Genomic DNA, 23701 nt, shown 5'->3' with positions numbered 1-23701 from the left:
AGGATGGCAGGAGACTGGGGTTTTTTACTCCAACTGTGGAGTTTCGTAGAAGTTTGGTCTCTTGTCATGTACTCACATTTTAGTTACCTTAGCTTCCTGGCCTAAAAAACTTTTGAGTTTCAAGATTGTTAATTTGAATCTTGCATGTTTTTGAGTTTTGTACTATATACCCTTAGGTGATAAACACAGTTGGACTAAATGACACTATCTTGAGGTATTGTCTTGAGGTGGTGATGAGCTTTTTCTTCCTTTCCCTGGTGTAGTTAGTTACCTTAGCTTCCTGGCCTAAAAAACTTTTGAGTTTCAAGATTGTTAATTTGAATCTTGCATGTTTTTGAGTTTTGTACTATATACCCTTAGGTGATAAACACAGTTGGACTAAATTACACTCTCTGGTGTAGGAGTTGCACAGAGAGCATAACAGATGTGGTTTTGTCACAAAAGACCTTTCAACCAATTATACTGTTTTCTGACAGATTCAGTATTTTTTCTTTTATCCTGTTTTTTAGCTTATTTTTCATGCTTACCGTGTTTTTAAGATGTAGATATGTTTCCATGAGAAATCACAATACAGGCTTTGTTTTTTCTTTGATCTTAGTCCCCAAAGTCAGATGAATTTTCATACATAACAAAAAGGCAGGATAAAATATGTACCTTAATTTGGGCTTTTTTGCAAGAAATAAATGCTTTCTAGTAATAAATAACATAGTCTTTATCAGATAGCTTTCCTCTTCCCTTCTCAGCTTCTGAGTTAGGCAAGGTTGATTTTAAATTTAAATCACTGACCCATTTTTCTAAAAATTTCTAAACCAAGCTCTGTTTTCACACCCCATAGGACTGCACGTAAAGAATTTATCACTGCTAAATATGTAGATCATAAGTTCTCAAGGAAGACTTGTGCGTCTGCAGCAGCTAAATTGAGTGAATTACTTGAGGCTGTCAAATCCAGGGATTTACTTGCACTAATTCAAGTCTATGCAGAGGGGGTAGAGCTAATGGAGCCCTTGTTAGAGCCTGGACAGGTAAGCTTATCAGGTAAACAAAACTGAGTATCTTAAATAATGTGTATTTGTAAGATGTCCAGTACCTGGGGCTGCTACCTTAGATGGTAAAACAAGAGAAATAACAGATGAAAATGGTGGGGGTTTTCTTCCTTTCCTTAACATGGCTTCCTTGTAGGGAGGGAAAAGAAGACTCTATCTGTTGTCAGCAGTTGGTCTAAAGGAGTCTGAAACGCATTAGTAATACGTACACTGTTCTAGGTGCAACTGTAGTGTGTTGAAAGCACCTCTTCTGCAGTATGTTTCTTTTAGGAAAATTCCCAGAGAGAGGGGGCTTGGCTTGATAGCCTGGGGTCACCTGATATCACAGATAGTATCATACTGGCTTTTAAAGTAGCTGCTGAAGGAACACATTATTGGCTACATACATGTCTCTGTTTACTCTGTATGAGGAAATAGTAGTTCTGATACCTTCGGAGTTTCTGATGAAACATTTACAGAAGTAAAATTTCTTTCAAACAGGAAGAGAGCTTTTGTTGGTCTTTTTTTAAAATGAAGTTCTGAATAGTTTATCTTCCTTATGAAGTCAGTAACAGTTTTTCAGAAAAATCAGTCCAGGTTGACCTCAAGTATCCATGGAGAAGTGCTGCACAAGAGCAACATAACCTGTTTTTATAGATAACTCATGTTGTGTGACCACTTGGTTGGCAATGTTTTCTCCCATTACTTTTAAACCCAACTGAGAGAGATCTCAGAGAATGTTTTCAGAAAGTTCTGTGAAAATAGTTAACTTGGCTAGAGGACAGATGCTTGTCTGTACCGAGTGGAGGGAATAAGTTCAGTATAGTATCAGCACTTGAGATATCACACAGTGCTTATCACAGAAACACATTACAAATTCTGTAACTACAATGTAAACTTTCTATTTGTCATTTGTAGCAGTTACCACAGAATTAGCTCCTTGGCATTTCTCAGCTATTACAGTCAGTGATACCTAGAAAGGTATGAACACCAGTTGAAATGTAGTCTGCAGTTAGGACATTTATAGCAGCATTCTCCACTGTAAGTTGTCTGATATTTACTAAAGTAGTATTTTTTTTTAATGTTGTGACTTTAGTTCTAAATATATGTACTGTCATACACTTTTTTTTCAAGTGCCCTTTGTGATCAATAGAAGTTAATGAAATCTAGGTTTAGATTAATTTCTTATGCAACTTTTAAACTGAATTCAATAGCATTTATATTTTCATTTAAAGGCATTAATACCTATGGGTATTTAAAAAAAAAAAAGTATGTTTCAGTTTAAGTTAAACAAGGAGAAATCCTATATCTCAGGAGGAACAACCCTATGCACCAGTCTATGCTGGGAACCACCCAGCTGGAAAGCAGCTTTGCAGAAAAAGAGCTGGTTGTCCTGGTGGATACCAAGTTGAACATGAGCTGGCAGTGTGCCCTTGTGGCAAAGAAGGCCAATGATGTCCCAGGCTGCACTAGACAAAAGTATTGCCGGCAGGTCGAGGACAGTGATCCTTCCTCCCAGCTCAGCACTGGTGAGGCCACAGCTGGAGTACTGTGGCCAGTTCTGGGCCCCTCGGTACAAGAGTACTGGAGAGAGTGCAATGAGGGGCCGCAAAGATGTTTAAATGTCTGGAGTACCTGATGTACGAGGAAAGGCTGAGAGATCTGGGACTGTTCAGCCTGGAGAAGACTCAAGAGCATCTCAATCAATGTATATAAACACCTGAAGGGAGGGTGCAAATAAGATTGCCAGGCTCTTTTCAGTGGTGCCCAGTGACAGGACCAGAGGCAGTGGGCGCAGACTGGAACACGGAAGCTTTCCTCTGAACATCAGGAAATATGTTTTTTTTTTAATGTGAGGGTGACTGAGCATGGGCACAGGTTGCCCAGGGAGGTTGTGGAGTCTCCATCCTTGGAGATACTTCAAAAGCCATCTGGACATGGTCCTGAGCAGCTGGTTCTAGGTGGCCCTGCTTGGGCAGAGAGGTTGGACCAGATGACCCCCACAGGTCCCTTCCAACCTCAACCACTCTGTGATTCTGTAAGAGATTTAATATACATAGGACTATGATTTTTGTGGGGTTTTCCCTGGTTTTGTAGGAAATAGTGTTGTGGCTATGCTTGGTGCTCACCAAGGTATCCTGAAGCAACAAGTACTGCAAACTTGCTCAGTATTCCTTGACAGGATCGCTTTCAGTTACTAGTAGCTAAAGTGGTTAAAGGCTCCTCAGGATTATTCCATCCAGCTGGGAAAAAGGGGGGACTGGTTTCAAGAAAGCTATGATCTCAAAGTGTGATGCCATTTTCTTGGAAGCACATGATGTCTTTTAGAGATCAGAAAAGCTATTACTGCTTTTGTCATAATTTCCTAATAATATTTTTCTGTTGAAAGACTTGTTGTAAAAGAGCGAGTGACATTTGTCTTTGTAGGTCTGATGCTATAAGCTTTGCAGAAATAAGACACAAAAATCTAACTTCTCTTTACTTGTGTTTAGGAGCCAGGTGAAACGGCACTTCATTTAGCAGTCCGGACTGCTGACCAAACCTCTCTCCATCTGGTTGACTTCCTTGTACAAAACTGGTATGGGTTGCTCATTTTTCATTAAACTGTGCATGAAAAATTTAAATGTTCAAAGCTATCCTTGCAGTGCTTTGGACAGTGGTTGCTCATCACTTATAATCGCTCTCCTTAGATATGTTTCAAAAGAGCATAATTTAATACTTTTGAGTTTAGTACCTTTGTGCTCCTAATGAGCAGAGAGAGGGAAAGAAGTGTAGATTAAAAACAGGGAAAGCACTCAAATAAAAACGGGATGAAAGGAAAAACTATGTAGAGCACAAGAGAGCATTGGTTTAGAACACGTGACAGTATGAAACAATGCAAACAAATAGTTCAGGTAAAGGAGGGACGACAAGTAAACATTCCAAATACATGTGCAAAGAAATTGTAAGAGAAGAAAATAAGGATCTTTCTCAGAAAATTGTGAATAGAAGCTAGATTGACTTTGAAAGAATTCTAAATTGTTCTAATAGTTAATAAACTCTATTAAAGCTACTGAGAGCATAATCATCTTAACTAATAATTTTCAACACCTAGTTTATTGGCTGAGCTATTTTTTGTCATGAGATGTGTTCATAGAAGTGAAAAACCTTAATGAAAACATTTTCTTCTAAAAAAAAAAAAATCAAATGGTGTAGTGCTACAACATTATTTTTTTAAATATGTAATGATTAAATGAGATCAGTTCCAGGTCACTTCTATAGTATGCTACTAAGTGAAAGAAGCAGTGGTTGCTTGCAGTGTCAGATGGTGGTTTTTGCAAAATGATGAGAGAGGAGGGTTGGGGAAACACAGAAGACTCATCACAACTTGCTTGGGTTGGCTGGGGAAGGCTTGAGGATTTTTAAAATTTTTGTTATTCCCTCAGCATAGCCAGTCATACCTGCTATTGAACTGTAGTCAGTGAATCCTTATTTTTTTTTTTCCCTTTTCCCTTTCTAATAGTTTATGTAGTGTTGTATATAGGGAGCATTAGAGAGGAAGTTTGGTCTTTTGGTAACAGCACAGACTTGGAATCCGTGTTCCTGACATCGTCTCTTGGGCTATATAGACTAGCTGGTAACTTTCACTTAAACTTTATTCTGCTGCTGCTCCCTGATGTTAAATGGAGTGCTGACTGTTGTAGGAGTGTTACTAGAGTAAACAGTAAAATAAAATAAAAAGCTACTAAAATTTGCAAGCTGTTTGAGATCATAATTTGAAAAATGTTTTAGAAGCCCAAATTATAATTTTGAGCATTATTAAATAATTTGTTATTTTGGATTATCATAACTAAACAAAATAGTTTTAAATAAAGTTTCATAGTTTCTTCAGACAACTATAATCTTTTACGTGTTTCTGTCAGCTGTCTGTATTTTTGTCGCAGCCTCAAACACATGGGCTCTACACTTACTGTTCAATGTGGATAATATTGAGTGGAAGAAAAGCTGTCATCTTCTGAGATTTCATTTTAATTTTTATAAATGCAGTTGTCCCAATATGTCAGTAACCTTTTTTGAGAAACCTTGTTTTAAAAATTAAAAACTGAAAGAAGTACAGTTTTAAAAAGCCTTCTGAACCCCTTTGCACAGTTTGTCTTTTTTTTTTTTATGCTTATGTTCCTTCTTATGACTCTCTTGAGCCTCCTCACAGTCACCCTCTTCATAGATCCTTGAATGCGTGGGATTCATTAGCCTATTCTAAGTGTATCAAAATGATGTTTCAATTATTTTTATTGGGCTAATTTAGCATGTTTGAAAAAGAAATTCCAGTAAAGTGACAGGTGGAAAGCAACTAGTGTGACCTTAAAAGGATTAGGTTCAAATCTTTGTGTTTAAATTTTTTTTTCTTTTTTTTTTTTTTTTTTTGAATGAAGATCTGTAGGTGCTCAGTCCTTTTCAGCTACAGCTCAGGAATTTCCAGTATGCTTGGAACTACTCTTAGTACTCTTTGAAACTATTGTTTAAATTAAAAATATTTCTTCCTCCTTCTACATCATATTTTGTCCAGTAAAGTATTTATGCATTTATTATTTATAGGGATGCTAGATCAGAAATGAATAGCACAGTATATTATACTTTTCTTGATTGTTTTTACTTTTGTATTTAGTGGAAACCTGGATAAGCAAACAGCGCTGGGTAATACAGTTCTACACTACTGCAGTATGTATAACAAGCCCGAGTGTTTGAAATTGCTTTTGAGGGGGAAGCCAACTATTGATGTAGGTAAGTTCCTTAATTTAAAACTAGGAAATAAAGATTTCCTGAATTTTTTTCTATTTTTGTAACCACTTCTATTTATGTCTTACTGTGTTAAGTAAACTTTTAAAAAGAAAAATAAAACTATATAGAAAGATAAAGACTTTACCACCAAGCCTAAGGAAAGCTTTGAGTTAAGAAATGGAACTTAAATTCTTAGAAAATAATAGTGACAAAATTTTTTTAATACAGAATACTAATGGTAAACCCCATTTTTTCTGCAGAGTTTTATTTCTGACACATTGTAAATATCCTGAAAATTAAGTTTGTTGTTTATATTGTAAAATTCATCTAATACTTGTATGTTAATGCTTCAAGTGACTGCTCACATTAATTGCACTCTATATGTATATGGTCTTTGTGTACACAACAGTTAATTCTTCTTTTAATATTCATGTCAGTTGGCACTGTGGCTTCATCCAGCATGCCCTAGCAACCACTGTAGCTGATTAGAGAAGGGATTAGCTTTCTCAGCTGCCTTTCTTCTTCTGTTTGCTATCCACATGTTTGAGTGAGATAGGTATAATTCTTGCTGTACCTAATTCAGTCCATTTTTCATCATGGCTTAGCAAAAGTTTAATTAAAAATAGAATCTCTGTAAACTGTTTGCTTACACTTAGGATAGTCTCTCATTTACTAGATGCTCTCCTTTCCCTGCCATATTTTGAGTGTTAGGAAGGTATTCTGTGGATCCAGTTTGTCAGGCTCAGGAGCTAAGTGTCATCAGCATGTCTATAAAACATTTGCATTCTGTCAGCTCTTGGTGTAGGAGGGAAGCTTTCTGAGCAGTTTGTGCAAACTGAAGAATACGAACTTTCATTTCTCCCTTCTTCCTCACCACCATCATTTTCCTCCACTGCCCAGTAAAAAACTATTGCATAAATTTAAGTTCATAGCTCTGTGGCAGAAGTCATTGGTTTCCTTGGCATTTTCATACATCCTTAGAATATGTTCTAATATTGTTGTAAGTCAAAGAATTTGATGTGACTTTTTTTTAGCAGATATATCCCTAATTTAGAAAATGGGAAAGCTACCTAAACAAGCTCAGGTGTATTTATTGGTCCTTCCATTGAACTCTCTACTAGGTAGATGCCAGAAGAGTGTTCTTACCTTTTGGGAGTGTTCTGTTTTTTTGGTGTTTTTTGGTTTGTTGGGGGTTTTTTTGTTTGTTTTTTCTTTAGTGCTCTACCATAGGAACTGCGTATCTTCCTTAGTCCTGGAACCATCAGGATTATACTTAAAGGGTTGAAAGTCTGGAATTTCTATAGTCTCTTAAGCAATCTGTGTGTTAACTGCAGTTAAGAAAGACTATATTTTTATTCCTTTTCATATTAAAACTCCAGAATTATCTCAGATCTTTCCATAAGAAGCCTTCCTTCTTCTAGGGATCTTAATTCTTTCAAATTTATCTTTCTAGATGACTGCTGTGTATTTTCTAGAATTCATGACTGGTATTCTATATGTAATATTACAGATAGACATACATGCTTATGAGACCTCAGTTTGACTCTTTTCAGCTCCCAATCACAGAAATGCTTTACAATATGGATATTATGTAAGCATACTCTGTTCCAGCTGTATGGCATTTACAGCTAGACTGGAAGGATAAATTTTACCTAAGGTTTGTCCATGTAAGGCTGGGGGGTGGGAGAGGGTAGGGCTGTTTTTGTTTCTTGAGACATGCTACTGAGCATCTAGGAAGGATCCAATTAGATGTTGTGTCAGAGATCCTTCTGGAATGCTCAGATACCACCTTCTTTCTGATCAGGCATTACTTTATAAAGGCTATAAAGTGTTTTACATTTTAAATACAAAACAGCTGGAAAGTTTTTAAAATATTCATGTTCAAATGTCATGTTACAATAAGACTCCTGTCTTCAAATGAAGGCTTCAAACCACTACATATTAATCAAAGTAAAACATGCTTGGATCAACATTTGCTTTTTTTAAAAAAAAAAAAATCTTAGAATAGTTTTCTTTTTTTAAGCTATTTTACCCTGTCTGCTTGCTTTTCCTGCTTATTCATGTAAGTTTTACTGGCAAAGGAGTTGAGTGGAGATTGAAATGACTAAATTTCTTTATATTCTCTGCTAGGATGGTTAGGAGGGATTTGGGAACTGTCCCAGCAGATGCTGCTGTTCAGAAAGAACCTGATGATACATGAAATGCATGAGCACTTAGAGTGGAATCTTAAAGAGCTGCAGCTGCTATAGAGTAAATAGACGTTTTTGATCACTTTTAGAAGTTACTCTGCTAAAACCAATGAAACTTAATTAATTGATTCTTTAGACATCTCAAAAAATAATTCTCTTCTTTTATTGTTAATTTTGTAGTAAACCAAGCTGGAGAGACAGCTCTGGACACAGCAAAAAGAGTGAAAGCTGTCCAGTGTGAAGAACTGGTAAGAACTGGGCATGAAAAGGCTGGAGTGGGGAGGAGGTTTACTTCTTTAAAGATATGATCTACTTAGAATATCATTACTGCTGTATCTGAAACTTGGTATTGTTGTCAGCTGGCTGTATACTGATCTGAAGGCCCTACCATAGATGAATATTTTCTAATTTCAAAACACAGCAGTCATTTTCTTTGTAACAGATAAAGTAAAATATCTTACTTCTATTGGAAGTACTTAGTTACGTTAACCAGTGTATTTGAAGACCTTAAATACTGGAGGATCAGGTATTTGAATACCAATTAATGCATCATTCTAGCACATTTCGGCTTCATCACCTCAAAAGTTCTTAGAGACATTTCTATCAGTAGTGCAAAACAACCCCTGAAATATCTAATTTGTCAAGACCTTTCGGGTCTGGATCTTTGTTTGACTTTTCTTGCTTTGGCTTTTTCCAGTTTATTTAATGGGACAGATAGTTCAGACATGGTGGAAGTCTTCTTACAAGGAGAATTGAAACAACTTGAAATTAAACCTTCTCACAGGAGAAGGAAGCAAAAGTGTAATGTCTAGAAGTTAGGGTATCAAAAAATGTAAAACCCAGCTTCTCTAGGGCGTTTTCCCTCTACTGAACATGATCAGAGCAAAAGCTTTCTGGAAGTTTGAGAATGTAAGAGTGACATTAACAGACACCACTCAAAATTATTGGAGTACAAGAAATAAAGGTGTTTGAATTAAAAGATTTTTCCCAGGTGCTCTTCTGAAGCAGTTAGACAGGAATAAGGATTCTGCATGAGACCAGCAAGTTTTTTTGTTCTTAGCCCTGTAAGATGCCTCTCACCAGTATGCATTTAAGTAGGCAAGTGAATTCAAGTACTATCAAGGGATTAAAAAGACTAAGTAGTGTGTCAGTTTCACATTCAAGACAAAATCAGAAGAATTTACAAAACAATTGTCACTTGCTGCTAAATTCTGTTTCTCTGAATTTTTTTGCCTCATTTTGATGATCCAAGGAGGATATCACAGAATCACAGAATGGTTGAGGTTGGAAGGGACCTCTGGAGGTCATCCAGTCCAACCCCCCAGCTCAGGCAGGGTCATCTAGAGCACATTGCACAGGACTGCATCCAGGCAGGTTTTCAATATGCCTAGAGAAGGAGATTGCACAACCTCTCTAGGCAACCCATTCCAGTGCTCTGTCACCCTCCTGCTAAAGTAGTTTTTTGTCATATTGAGATGGAACTTCCTGTATTTTGGTTTGTGCCTGTTACCTCCTGTCCTGTTGCTGGGCACCACTGAAAATAGTCTGGCCCCATCCTCTTGACACCCTGCCTTTAGATATTTGTATATATTGATTAGATCCCCTCTCGGTCTTAACTTCTCCAGGCTCATCAGGCCCAGCTCTCTCAGCTTTTCCTCATAAGGGAGGTGCTCTACTCCCTTAATCATCTTTGTAGCCCTCCGCTGGACTTCCTCTAGTAGTGCCAGTTCTTGATCCACCTCACTGTCCTCTCATCTAACCTGAGCTTCCTGAGGATGTTGCAGGAGACAGTGTTGAAAGCCTTGCTAAAGTCAAGGTAGACAACATTCACTGCTCTTCCCTCATCTACCCAGCCAGTCATTCCATCACAGAATGCTACCAGATTAGTTCAGCATGATTTCCCCTTGGTGAATCCATGTGACTACTCCTAGCTACCTTCTTTTCCTCCACATGCTTAGAGATGACATCTAGGATGAACTACTCCATCACCTTTCCAGGGATGGAGGTGAGGCTAACAGGTCTGTAGTTTCCTGGGTCCTCTTTCTTGCTGTTTTTGAAGACTGGAGTGACATTTGGCTTTCTTCCAGCCCTCAGGCATCTCTCCTGTTCTCCATGACATTTCATAGATGATGGAGAGTGGCCTAGCAGTAACATGCACCAGCTCCTCAGCACCTGTAGGTGCATCCCATTAGGGCCCATGGATCTGTGGGTGTCAAGTTTGGCTAAACAATCTAATCTGATGCTCTTCAACCAGGGAAAGTCTTCCTTTCTCCAGGTTTTGTCTCTTGTCTCCAGGATCTGGAATTCCTGAGAGCTGGCCTTAGCAGTAAAGATTGAAGCAAAGGCTGCATTCAGTAACTCTGCCTTCTCTGTATCCTTTGTCACCAGGGCATCCACCCCATTCAGCAGCAGGCCCACATTTTCTCTAAGTCTTCCTTTTGCTACTCATGTATTTAGAGAAGCTCTTCTTGTTGTCCTTGACATCCCTCACCAGATTTAATTCCAAATAGACTTTAGCCTTCCTCATCACATCCCTACAAACTCTGACAACATTCTTATATTCCTCCCAAGTGGCTTGTCCCCTTTTCCACATTCTGTATACTTTCTTTTGTGTGAGTTTTGCCAGGAGCTCCTTGCTCATGCATGCAAGTGTCCTTCCTGCTTTGCTTGACTTCTTACTCATAGGAATTCACCAGTCTCCCAATGCAAACCATTGTATGATTCTATGATAACTGAAAGATCTTGTCGTGTATTAATTATTGCATAATAAAGAGAGCTTGTCCTTTAGAAATCAGAATAATTTTCCATCTTTCTGGGGATGCAAGTCAGCATTTTGCTGTGGGTGACAAGGTGGTGTTCTCAATTACCCCCATGTCTCCTGTCTAAGTACTGTTTCCAGTGTTTTGAGTATTCTGTCAGCTGAAAAACAGATTAGCTGTGCAACACACAATTGGTATGGATTGCTTTTTTCTTTGCAAATAAAGTAACATCTGCCATTAATGTGGACCAACTGACTGTGTTGTAGAACAAACAAAAACAAGCAGATGTTATCAGTGAGCTTATCTAGCAGTTAATAATTTCAATTATTGTAATAAAAGTTCCACTAATACTTCACTGATTGTCAGTTAACTACAATAGAGCATTTATGCCTTTCCTCTTTTTTCATTTTTCTCCAAAGTGGCAATGAGATGAGGTTAAAAGTAAAAAAAGAAATATGAACAAGCATATTGTTTACTGTGGGCAATAAAAAAGTACAAAATACATATCTAGATGTTTGCAATACGGTAGATGTACTAAGCTAATTTCTATTGCATAGCTGGACTCTTAACTGCGTAGTTAAATTTAATTTCAACTCAAGTGGGTTCATTAGTACTTACATAACAGATTGAAAATACTTTTTTTCTTACAAATTTTATTTCAGGAAGATGGTTAGAGGCTCTCTTGAATCAACTAGTACCAGGTAGACAATATTTCAAGTGATGTGAAGGAATAAACGATGAGAAACCTAAGCACTGAAAAGGAGAATTTATCTCCTCAGAATAATAATAAACTGGAATTTTCTTTTTTTTGCTGATTGCTGTAGTAGATTTTTAAAGAATGTGAATATTTGGGCTGGCAAAGTAGAGGAATTTTGTGCTTAAGGCACATTGGCCTCATCCAGTGAGAAAGAGAGGGAAATATTTAAATAAAGGATAAATACCTTTTATTTTGATTCCAACACAAGGATTGTGGTTTTGGAGGCGTAATCATTGTAGGTACAAGAATTTATAAATAGGTTTTGCCTTTCCTTTTTGGAAAGGGAGGCTCCAGATGCATTCTACTTTTGTGCATATAACTTATCTTCATGTCATCTTTTAAATGCCTGTCAAACATGGCAACTTCTACCCATTTTGAGAAAATCTTCCCTTTTTGCCTTTTAGCTGTTTTTCTATACCTCAAAGAAATGAAGGATCTTTGTGTGATTACCCTGAAATTGTTTCTTTTTAATCTCTGGAAAAGTTTAGACCTCTAAATATTTCAGTTTATTCCTTGCTGTTGCAAAATTAACCTCATTGACACCAGAGGAACAGCAAGTATTTTAACAAGAATTGTTATTTCTTTCAGCTTTCTCAAGCCAAGGCAGGAAAGCTAAACCCACATGTCCATGTAGAGTATGAATGGAATCTTCGTCAGGAAGAAATTGATGAAAGTGATGATGACTTAGATGATAAGGTAAGCATGAATTACTGATATGGCTTTGCACAAAAACTGTCAAAACTTCTGTTCTGTGGAAATGAATGCAAATTAGAGACTCACTTTAACCTTTTTTTCTTACAGATTTTTTTGGAGAAAAAATGCTAGTTTTGAGGCCTGTATTAAAGACTTACAAAGTGTTTTTTAATACATTTAGTCAACCTAGTTATTATGGACTTGAGTTTCAGAAGTTTTGCTTTGACAAGACATACAATATAATATAAATCAGGAAATGTAGATTACTTTGTCATTTTCTCCCATTTTGAATTCTAGGTTGTTAATTTTTAGCTGGAGGAAATCCAAAGCTTACATATTTTTTCCATAAATTAATTAAAAACCTAGTTGTTGTAGAAATAAAAAATAAATATTGTGCTGTACACTTTATTCCTGATTAAAAAATAAAAGAAGTAACGGGAAGACAAAACCTGAGGGCATTGGATAATTGCCATCCTAGAACATGTGAAAACTTAGCCTCAGTGTCCTACTTTAACAAGTCAGTTAATTACTCTGTGCTCTGTTTCTGTAATAAATGCGAATACACCTCTCCTATTTTATATGGGTACTGTAGAAGGAAATGTGGTCAACTCTTCATTTTCTGTGACACTTAGGACCAAAATTCAGAACCCAAAATAACTTACATGTCCTCAAGGACAGTAGAGAACAAACTGAATCTCTGTGCGAGAGGCCTCAGGAGGATGACTAATGCTGTACCGGAGATAATAGGCTGCCTGAACCAGAGCTGCAGTGAAACACATTGTGCTCCATATGCAGCTATTAATATACAGCAGTCAAAAACTGATGTGTAAAATTTCTTCAAAGAGCAATTATATATGTTTAAAAGAGGACATGTACCACTGAATATATTGCTAGTTCAGTCAACAAATAAATGTGATGTGTCAGAAGTGGATATTTTATTTTTAACATGCATCAATGCAGTAATATACTTGATCTTAGAGGATAACTGTCTGGTCTTAGTAAAAAGCTATTTGAACGGAAAATTACTCTTATATTCTAAAAACTTTACTAGGCTTTTATTAATATTGTGTGTCTGCTGCTTTAAGAATAAATCTAAGTTTGTGTATGTGATGGTTTGCTGATGCTATGGTTTGTATTTTACAGTTAGAAGAGAGGATCTTTCAGGTTGGATCTCTGAGAAAGAGGAACGTGGGCTGCTTTGTCCAATAAAGATATTATGCTCATGTTCACTAGGATATGTTCTGTTATGTTCTTTCCCAAAGGTATTAACTATATTTAGTGTTTAGGTAGCTGTGTAATATATTTGTTTTTTCTGTTCACAGCCTAGTCCTATAAAAAAAGAAAGATCTCCAAGACCCCAAAGTTTTTGTCACTCTTCGAGCATTTCTCCCCAAGACAAAATGACTCATCCTGCATTTAGCACTCCTAGAGACAAGCAGAGACTCTCCTATGGGGCTTTTACCAATCAGATCTTTGCTTCTACAAGTACAGATTCACCCACCTCTCCAACTGCAGACGCTCCTCCTCTTCCTCCTAGAAATGCTGGCAAAGGTAAGTGTGTCTTCAAACTATGCTTGCAAGCAGTAATTTTGCCCCAGTTGTCCTTCCTTTAACCAGATGCATTACAGTGTTTCAAGGTGTAGCGTGTTTTTCTTACTACATTGATTCGGTAATATGGGACAATGCATGTTCAAAACTTAAAAAAACAAAATGGGAAGGGGGGACAATGCTTTGTAATGGACTGATTCATACCAGTGTACATGAATGGGTGAAAAAATAAAGTAATACTCTGATAAATAAAAGGTTGTTCATTTTATGTAGAAATTCTGTTGATACTTTGGAGAAACATTGTTAAGCATTTACAGTCACAAAAATACAAGTGCTATAGAAAAACGCTCATGGTGAGTAGTGCTATACGATGATGTGGTACATAGTGTCTGGCAGAGAGTGCAAGGAAACAAAACTTTGGAAGAGAGGAGGTGCAAGAAGACTCCCTCTCCTTGCAGTCAGTGTGCAAAAACAAAAATCTCAGAATGACCTGTGAAGTGCTAAGCAGCTTGGTATTGCAGTTCCTTCCCTCTCAGTGCATCAACACTCCCCTCTTTCATTTTAGTGAGTGCTAGAGGGGTGTAAAGAATGGCAGAGAAAATACCAAGCCTATTGCCAGGTAGTTAACAAGTCACTTGCACACTGAAGATCTAAACTAAACATCACCCATTCTTCCCTGAGTGAAAAAAACATTTTGCTCTTGTAGAATTATCCATAAGGAAGTTTTGTACTAGAGCGCAATCAGTTTTGCAATCTGCATTTAGTTGAAATGAGATGGGTTTTTTTCTTAATAATAGTAGTGACACTCTTGGTAGTGCTTGGAAGGAAAAAGAACTTATTTCAATATGAGACTCTTGCAGCCATAGTGGATGGTGGTTCTTTGACTTAGTTAGCTATAAACTTCAAGTTTAGAGGATGCATTTATGGAACAAAACCTGTAACTGTACTATAATCTGTGCAAATCTACTTTTTTAGAACAAAAAAAAATTAATATTTTTCCTTTTTTTACTTATTTAATTTAGAAATAGCCAAATTGTGTTTCTATGGTAGACTTGTTAGAGAAAACAATTGTGATGAAGTCTACAGTATAGTTTGAGGCTTCAGTGGTTATGCTGAAGGATGCTCCCTTTTGTTAGCATTGCTATAACCTCATATTTCATTTTGTCAACTGATAGTTTCAAAAATAATGAAGAAATGCTCCCAGTAGAAGGGACAGAACAGAGTGTGTTGGCCTCAGATGTCTGCTTTTACATGGTTCAGATGTTGTGCTTAAGAACTACTGTTCCCATCAGTCTTTGTCATGTACTGGCAACTTTCAAATGAATCTCTTGACTCTCTTTTTTAAACAGATTCGTTTTCCATTAAGAGGCGAAACAATTTTGCCAGGCTATGCATTTTTCACATGAGATTTCATAATCCACATTTCTTTGTACCAGTTTCATTGGGGACTCATTTGTATTCCTTGGAACTTTACTATGTTGACCTTCCTGTTGGCAATGCAAGATTATAACTTTTTCCTTCCTCTTCCCCATCTTTTTTACATGCTCTGCCTAACAGCCTGCTACTGATCATCCATTGTCAGACACAGGGTACTGGCTTAGATGTTACTTCAGTCTGGCCTAGGATAACTATTTTTTGTCATAAAGTTGCAAGACTTGGAAACTAAACATGAATTCTGTTTCCCTAGTAAGGTTAAGGAGCTTGTATCTTGTATCTGTCTACACTGCTTAGTATGTTGTCAGTTTACAATGGATTATAAGGAACGTTATTTATTTGTTGTTATGTAGTGTAGCTCTCATACAGACTTATTCAGCAAATTGTCTTTTTCTCCAGGAAGGGGAATATTTGTGTGCATGTTTCTTTCTAAGTATGTGTTTAAGTTTCAGAAATGTTAGGCATTTTCCTAGGTGTTCCTGTAAACTCCTAGACGAGTGAATCAACACAATACCAAAGCTACTGGGAAAGCAATGAAGCGTTGATTTTTTTGTGTGTGTTTTCATGTCAAGGATTATGCAAAAGAAATCCTTATTTGTATTACAACAAAATAATATATTATCACAAAATAGAGAGAATTATTATCTTCTAATGGTAACATTAACTACTTCATCAGAGTGGAAGATGCCAGATTCACAGTGCAAGTCTGAGAGAGGTTAAATGGAACTACCATTACGTTAAAGTCACTAGGCTTCTCTGGTTCTAACATGCCAAAATTTTTACATTCTTTGAGCGATGCTGGTTTTTTGGTTGATTTCCATTCAGTAATATTGTAGTGTTTAATCAGTATTAGGAAATTCCACTAAATCCATGCCTTGTTACAGAAGTAATTTTAACAGACTCAAAAAGACAAGGGGAACAAAGTGACAAATGCACAGAACATTCATCACTGTGGAAAAGTCATTCTAGAAGCATCAGTGCATATGCACTTATGCTTCATTACATACTATGCTACACCTTGTTCTCTTCCCCCTTTTCCAGCTCCCAAACAGATTGTTTAAAAGAAAAAAGAAGCAGAGATTCTCTGCTTCCATAAGATACTCGTCACGTCTTTAATTTTGAAACAGTCTGAGATAATTTTGGTTTTGTAGGACAAAATAATCATTTAGAATTTATCTGTTCTTTTGAGATTAGTAGTAAAAGAGTACATCCCTTATATCAAAGCTTATTATACAAGCTTATTTATCAAATCCTTTTTTTGTTAGAAAAGTTCATTTTAATAGTTTCCTATTTGATTTAAGATTATATGAAAACATAGTATTACATCTTGCACTAAGTTCCCTCCATAGTAAGAGTTAAAAGAGCACTGAATCTGTAATTAAATTTAAGCTTACCTTCTGTCCCCAAATGCAATCTGATCTTTGTCCCTGCTCTGCTCTGAGGCCCCAGCAGATACCACGGTACCCTGCTAGAGCATAGAGAACAGTCTGTAGGGAATGGATAGCTGGTGGGATCCAGATTTTAGAAGGAGGCACAGGATTTCAAAATTTCATGGTTTTTATCCTTTGGGGCACACAGATAAAACTCTTCTCCAAAACATGTTGTGTCTTTTAACAAAAACGCCTCCCTTTAGCCCTATGTAAGCTGGCTTCATTTGCCAGTGAAGTTCCTTGGTAGCAAGGTTCCTTGGTGTTTGCTGAGATGCTGCAGAGGACTGGAAGCCATCAAGTCTGAACTTTGTACTGGGGACAGAAGGTAAGTTTAGAGCACTTTATATAATGCACACCACTCTTGCCCATGTTTTTCAGTGGATATGGTGTCTAAAAATCCAGTTTGATTCATCATTAAAATTGTACGGGTACAATTGTTGGAGGACATGTATGTGAATTTTTTTTTTTTTTAACTTGCTCCATTAAGTCCAGATTTTCCAGTTTGGTAACTTTTCAAAATATTCTTTAAAATGCTGTATGTTAGTGTATTCTACTCTAAACCAGCTCGTTTGTGAATATGTCTTACTTTCCGCTATCTCTGAGACCGATTTAGTTGATCTCAATAGAAGGAAAAGAACAGAATGAGTACAGTAGCTGCATAAGCCAACCACTGTATGGTTTTCCCAGTAGTTTATCTAAACTTATTCAACTTAACCTGTGTTGTCAGTCAAGTCTTTAGTCTGTAACATTCTGAAAATCATCTTTTTCATTAGTCTTTCTAGCTTACACCTGTATAACGGCTCCAGACATCTAGCAGGTCTTCTGCCTGTTTTTTCACAAAGAGCTTTAAAAAAAAAAAAATAAATCAACATTTAAGTAGTTGCATGACTCAGCTCAGTAGCTAAGTAAACTTTTGCACAGCCTTAATTGCAAATCCAGGGGGAGGACAGTGTTACCAACTAGTTTTGCAGAAGTATTAGGCAATCTAAGATAGGTTTCCTTGATTTTACCAGAAAGCTAATTAGTGGTTCTGCCTGCTTCTCTCATATGGGATAAACATAGAGGTTAGAGATGAATTTTATGCTATGAAGTTAAGTTTGGATCTTCAGTAGAAGTTTGCATAGTTTACACTCTCTTTCACAGCTCTGATGTTAGGTACATAAACCCAAAGGTACTTCCTTTGTGGTTCTAGTCCACTGCAACTGCAGACACCATGTCATATAATCTGCTTCTTCACTTGATCAAACTCAATTTTAACCAAATTAGCTTATTTACATTTACTAGTAACTTCTAGAAGTTGTCTGACTGCATTGCTCACAGGATTAGAAGTCTTCTCAAGTCCACTAAATTATTTTGTTCATGTACCCACACTGTCATTTAGTTTCAGTGATTTTTCTGTCATTGGGATCTGTATCAAGGCATCAACAAGGATTGCTGGAGAGCAATCATACAGGTCTCCATTTTTTATTAGACTAAACAAACCAGGTATCTTTCACCTTTTCTGACAGAATTGTAATCTTCCTGTCATCCATGTTGTCCTTCTATCATACTAGCCCTTCTCTGACCTTCACTGTTTCCATCAGCTTTCTTAAATACAACTGACTGTAAGTGTCAGAACAGCATTAAAACCTTGATGTTTCTGCTGGAAGTACCGTAGCAAACATCCTTTCATCCTGTTTATTTTTTCATGGTTCCATCATGCTATGGCCTACCAGGCATTACGGGTAGCCTCTACTACCATTTTCAACCAGAGTCCGTTATTATAAGCTACGAATGCTTTCTTAGTCTATTCTTAGTCTAGAATTTTAATGTTGTACGTACTGTTGTTACCTCAGCCTTCGAGCTCATCTAGTTTCTTCTGTTCAGTTTGAATGCTTTCAGGATTCTACAGCTATCTTGCATGCTCTTACAGACTTAATTTTTCAAATATTCTTGTAAATGTGTTGTATATTTTAGTTAAATAATACTAGTTATCCCAGTCCAACTCTGTATTTTTTTTTTAGTACCATAATAGGAACGGAAGGCTGACAACTGAGTTCATGTGATTTTTTTTATATTTGGACATCAACCCAAAATACAACATTCCTTAATATCAATTTTGTCTCCTTTTTTTTAACAGGACTTTTTTAGCATTAATTATTGAATATACTTCAGATGCTAGTGTTGAAACAGTAAATATTCTTAGCTTTCTTGTTCAGTGTGATTGTGATAATTTTTTCGTTAATCATGGTCTTATTTTTGGTACTGGAGATATATGTTCTGAAATAAGACAAACTGAAGAAAGCTTTTAGTAATATTTATTCAAAAATGTCAGTCATAAGAACATTAAAAATAAGTATAATACCACTTGTCAATGAAAATACTATTTTTAATATAAACTTACTTTCCTTTGCAGTACCTGTTTTGCCATTAACTGGAATACTGGTTAATCCATATCTCTCATTAAGTGGTAAAAAAGAAATTCAAATATGAGGTTTTTACACTCTAAACCCACCATTTCTTGCGTGGATGGTAAAAGCTTTGCATGGTTTCACAAGTACACAAATTAATAGATACTATACTAACTGCACAGAAGCTGAAGGACAGTGCACTATTAATTGCAGACCTTTTCCAGTTATTTACTTTATACAATAAATTTGAGGTTATTTGGTCTATTTGCATGTGAAAGCATGATCCTTGTAATAAGAAAAAGTGATAAAAGATGACAACAGCTTTACTAAAAGCACCTGCTCCCCATCTAACTGAATAAAAGGAGCCCAACTGAAGGAAAATGTTACAAATTCTAGTCAAGTGTATTGTTTTTGCTTGTCTGAGGAAAAAGATATGAACTTTGCAGCTATGTGAGAAATCATCATTAAACTGGCTGGAGAAGTGGTTGTCTAACTTGCTGCCTTGTTAGAGTCACCAAGTATTTTTGATCTAGAAAAAGAACTGCTCTGAGTATTACTTAGATACATCTGGCTAGCCTTGCACAGTTAAAAATACAGTGTAAGAATTTTTTTGAGATTTTTCTATATATAAGGAATGCAAAGTATTTTAGTATAATTTTACTGCCCCTTCCGTACATCATTAGGCCTTTGAATTATTCACCAGTTGTTTCCGTAAACTGATGTAGATTCCAGAATGTTTCCCACATTTGCTTTATTCAAAGCGTGATGTGACTTTATGCCTCTTTCTGAAAAGTTGTTTTGAAGTTTTCCTTTATTTTCTCTGTATTTGCAAGTAAGTTATTTTGTATTTTAGCAGTCTAGTCATTAGTGTATGACTTCTAAATTCATATTTATTCCTTCCATTAAATTAAGATAGGAACAAATGCTAGGAGTCTGGGAAGGTGCACTGTTTTTAATACCTTAACACATTTTTCCTGTAACTGCTGTATGCCATGTGAACTTCTGAAAGCTATGAAGCAGTGATGCTTTTCAACTCTCTTCTGTAATGTCTGGAGAATATTCTATTAGAGTGAAATATAAAATATTTCCATATAAAGAAGGTAGATTTAGATTAGATATTAGGAAGAATTTTTTTTCCTGTGAGGGTGGTGAGGCACTGGCCCAGGTTGCCCAGAGAAGCTGTGGATGCCCCATCCCTGGAGGGGTTCAAGGCCAGGCTGGATGAGGCTTTGAGCAACCTGGGCTAGTGGAGGGTGTTCCTGCCCATGGCAGGGGGGTTGGAACTCGATGATCTTTAAGGTCCCTTCCAACCCAAACCATTCTATGACTCTATGACAACCACGTTTACAGAATTAAGTCCTACTAAACTCTATTTTTGTAGAGAATGACTCTTTTTATTGGCAATAAAAAGTGCAAATTTTACTTTGTCTGAAGTTCTATTTTTGCAATAAGCCCACAGTACTATTTCGATGTCTTTCCTCCACGTTTTTTCCTTTAAGCCGCGTTTGAACGGTTTGTCACTTGCAGCAGGGCTGGGGACCGCGCAGTGGTAGGGCTGCCGTGCAGTGGAAGCAGCAGGACACTAGGTGGTGGTAGGACAGAGCCCGTGCAGTGCTGGCCTTTCCCACTTGCAGACGTTTTGGAGGTGTGTAACTCCTTTTCGAGATGTCAGGACAAGAGAAAAACACTATACTGACATACTGTGTATGTTTTCTACGAGCTTTAAAGATAATGTTACTGTTAACACTGGATATTGACTTTTCCTTTCCCCGTTGCCACTCCTAGATATACTGGGAGTTACAGTTTATAGAACCACCCTGGATTCGTATTTATTTAAGTGAACTAAAGAATGTATAGCTTGCAGAAGTCTAGGAGATTGTCTGCCAAAACTCAGCGTGAGAATTTTTTTTATTTTTGCTGGCAGAAATATTTCAATGCATAGTTTAAATTAGGTTTATTTCTTAAGCTCAAGGAAGAAATTCAAATGAGAAAGGATACAAATTGGTTAACAATCATTAATTTGCACTAACATCTGCCTTCTTGGCAATTAATGGTTTTGTGAACTTGGAAGTAAATCGAGAGGAACAATTGCAAAATAAATAATTTGATTTACAAGAGTAAGCAATTAATGGAAAGCTAGGCCCAAAATACCTGCTGGGGTTTTGGTTGAGATACTCCTCTGAACAGCAAAAGCCCTTCTAGGCTTGAATCTGGAAGAGAATAGATTGAATCATTAACTCATTATGGGTAGCTTTATTATTTGGGGTTTACAAGAAGGAGGGAGATCACCTGCTGAAACTATCTGTCAAATGTACATATTCTTATAGGATAATTCAAGTTATTTTTTTCAGTGTTTATTATTTCACCTAGGAATTTTAGCAAAGATTATTCTTCACTGATTTTAATACTTTTGTGATATATAGTAATTTGGGAAGGAATGCAGATTTTTGGTAATTTTCAGTCTACCTATAGAGACTGGCAATAAATATTTTCAAAGAGGCAGCTCTAGTTCTGCTGCCAGGTTATGGTGTATGCTGATTAACAAAATGAAGATTTTTGTCTCAAATACTGTTCAAATAAGTTAGGTTTTCAAAAATGGGCAAGTAGGTTCTATAGTGCTATGAAATACGTGACAATAGACTTGAAATTCCAGGTATAAACAACCTTCACTTTTAAAGCTTTATGTTGGTTTTCTGCATTTGTCCAGAGTCTGTGATAGCAAAGCCCTCTTACATGCAAAACCCAAACACCAACAGCAAAACCCTTAAAGCTATTCTAACCTAACGCAGAACTAATTTAGATAAGCGTTACAAGTAATTTCTTTTGGTGATAATGGCAGCTGACTTGAGCAGTTGTTCCTTCGTTGCATGTTTGGGCCTTGCACTGCCTGCTTCCCTGAGCTTCTATTAAAGACATTTTTGAAGGTGAACTGTGAAGTTAAGTAGGGAAACTCTTGGTTTCCCTCAGGGTTATTTGTCTTTTAATCTGTATCTGTTTCCGTACCCTGTAAAACATGTATTGTGTTGAATATACTTGCGCCAACATTGATGCAGGCGGAAATAAGGGGTTTAAGGGTAGGGGTGACTGCATAAGCTCTTATAAGCAATGCTACCATTAAATATCTAATCTCAGCCTCAGAAAGGGCTTTTCTGATGTTTATTTGATACGCACGGCGTACAACAATTTGTATTGCTCTAAAAATGAATATTCTGATTAATTTAAGCCACAGGGAAAAAAGGGAAAGTAACTACAGAAAAACTTCTTAAGCTTACAATCCTATTTTCAAAATGCAGGGAAAATTTGTAGATAGATCTCTGTTCTCCCCTCTCCCCCAAATTTGTTAGCAGAATTTGTATGGGATGCTCTGGAGGGGGAGGAAAATCCCCGCATAATAGAACATCTAGAAAGCTATTTCATTCTTGTATAACTTAATAATCACTTTAATCCCACATGCTAAATGTTACTTAATTTTAAGATTTCATGTTTTTTTTTTCTTTTTAAACAGTGCCTAAAATTAGAGTGATTAATCCTGTGTTTTTTAAACATAACTACACGTGTCATTCTATTGTTGAGTTGCTTCTATTCCCACAGCTGAGATGGTTAAAAATGTGGTGAACGTGTCATTTAATCTAAACAGTGTTTTGGCATGGCTTGTCTTTTTATTTTAGTCTTTCACTGCACTTCGCTGTGAGTCTGACTGTGAATTTTTCAGTGCTGCTTTGATGTTTATGCACATGTATTTGTAAGAAGATTGTTTGTTATTTTGCAGGCCCACCTTCAACCCTCCCTCTAAGCACTCAAAACTCTAGTGGCAGGGCCACTCCTTTTTCAAGAAGAGACCACCTCCCCCACCCCCAGGACACAAAAGAACCCTCTCTGACCCACCAAGCCCACTACCTCATGGACCCCAGAATAAGGGCCCAATTCCTTGGGGTGAGTTTCAAAACACAAGACAAAAGGGCAGGGGAAAACCTTTATGATGGATGATATATGATCTTTGGTTTCTTTTACCTGGTGCTTGCTTTCCAATGACTGCAGCTTGATGTAACGTCAGCTCAGATAAATCAACAGTTCTATCTTCTGTCCCTCTAGCTTCCAGGCTTCTGTATCTGAGTCTGACTTGAGAAAATGGAAAATATTCCATGCTCCCCTGGGGCCCAATTCAGTCTCTTCTGCTGCCTCCCCCTTTCTACCCTAGCTGCCCAGGCTGCCCTCACCCCGGCCCCCTCATCTGCTGCATCTACTCTGCGTCTGCTTCCTCACCCCTGCTACTGTTCTGACCAGCTCATTAATCTAGATGGGTCTTGATGTGGGGCAGATGGACCTCCATTAATCTGTGCAGTTCTCCTGATTGCCACAAGAGCTTGTTCCTTGGGCTCTGTGCCAAATCTGTCCTGTAAAGTGTTCACACCTAGCTGGTGGGGATGTGTTGTCTTAATATGTTTTCGGGTTTTGTGATGTTGTCTGTACATATACAAAGACTGATAGGTTTGCATCCTTCTGCCTGCAGAAGTTATATATAAACACTATTTTTTTTTCCAACAGGATACCTTTCTGGCAGAAGCTGTTTTAGAAACTATTTTCCAGACTACTGAAATTCTTCCTCTTTTCAATAGACATTGCTCTATGCCATCAACTTCTCCCAGTAGCTATAAATTTCAGACTCCCATAATTTTCTATGGTTTTAGTCTTGGTGGCAGGATTTCCATAAATCTGTAAAC

The 23701-nt window shown here is 37.0% G+C and overlaps 1 protein-coding gene across 1 annotated transcript in view; it reads left to right on the top strand.

Moving 5' to 3' along the window:
- The window catches only part of ASAP1 (ArfGAP with SH3 domain, ankyrin repeat and PH domain 1), a gene marked incomplete at its 5' end in the record, with an annotated part of 42063 nt that overhangs the window by 3113 nt on the left and 15249 nt on the right, over positions 1-23701 (top strand). Inside the window, 9 exon segments of the mRNA XM_010084028.1 lie at positions 836-1022; positions 3515-3600; positions 5668-5783; positions 8150-8217; positions 12074-12181; positions 13501-13729; positions 18306-18314; positions 22750-22802; positions 22805-22913. Of these exon segments, the coding sequence (XP_010082330.1) occupies positions 836-1022; positions 3515-3600; positions 5668-5783; positions 8150-8217; positions 12074-12181; positions 13501-13729; positions 18306-18314; positions 22750-22802; positions 22805-22913 (965 nt within the window).

The sequence above is a fragment of the Pterocles gutturalis genome, unplaced genomic scaffold (genome assembly GCF_000699245.1).
Source record: "Pterocles gutturalis isolate BGI_N339 unplaced genomic scaffold, ASM69924v1 scaffold22720, whole genome shotgun sequence".
NCBI classification, from domain to species: domain Eukaryota; kingdom Metazoa; phylum Chordata; class Aves; order Pterocliformes; family Pteroclidae; genus Pterocles; species Pterocles gutturalis.
This window is presented reverse-complemented; position numbering and strand designations above follow the sequence as displayed.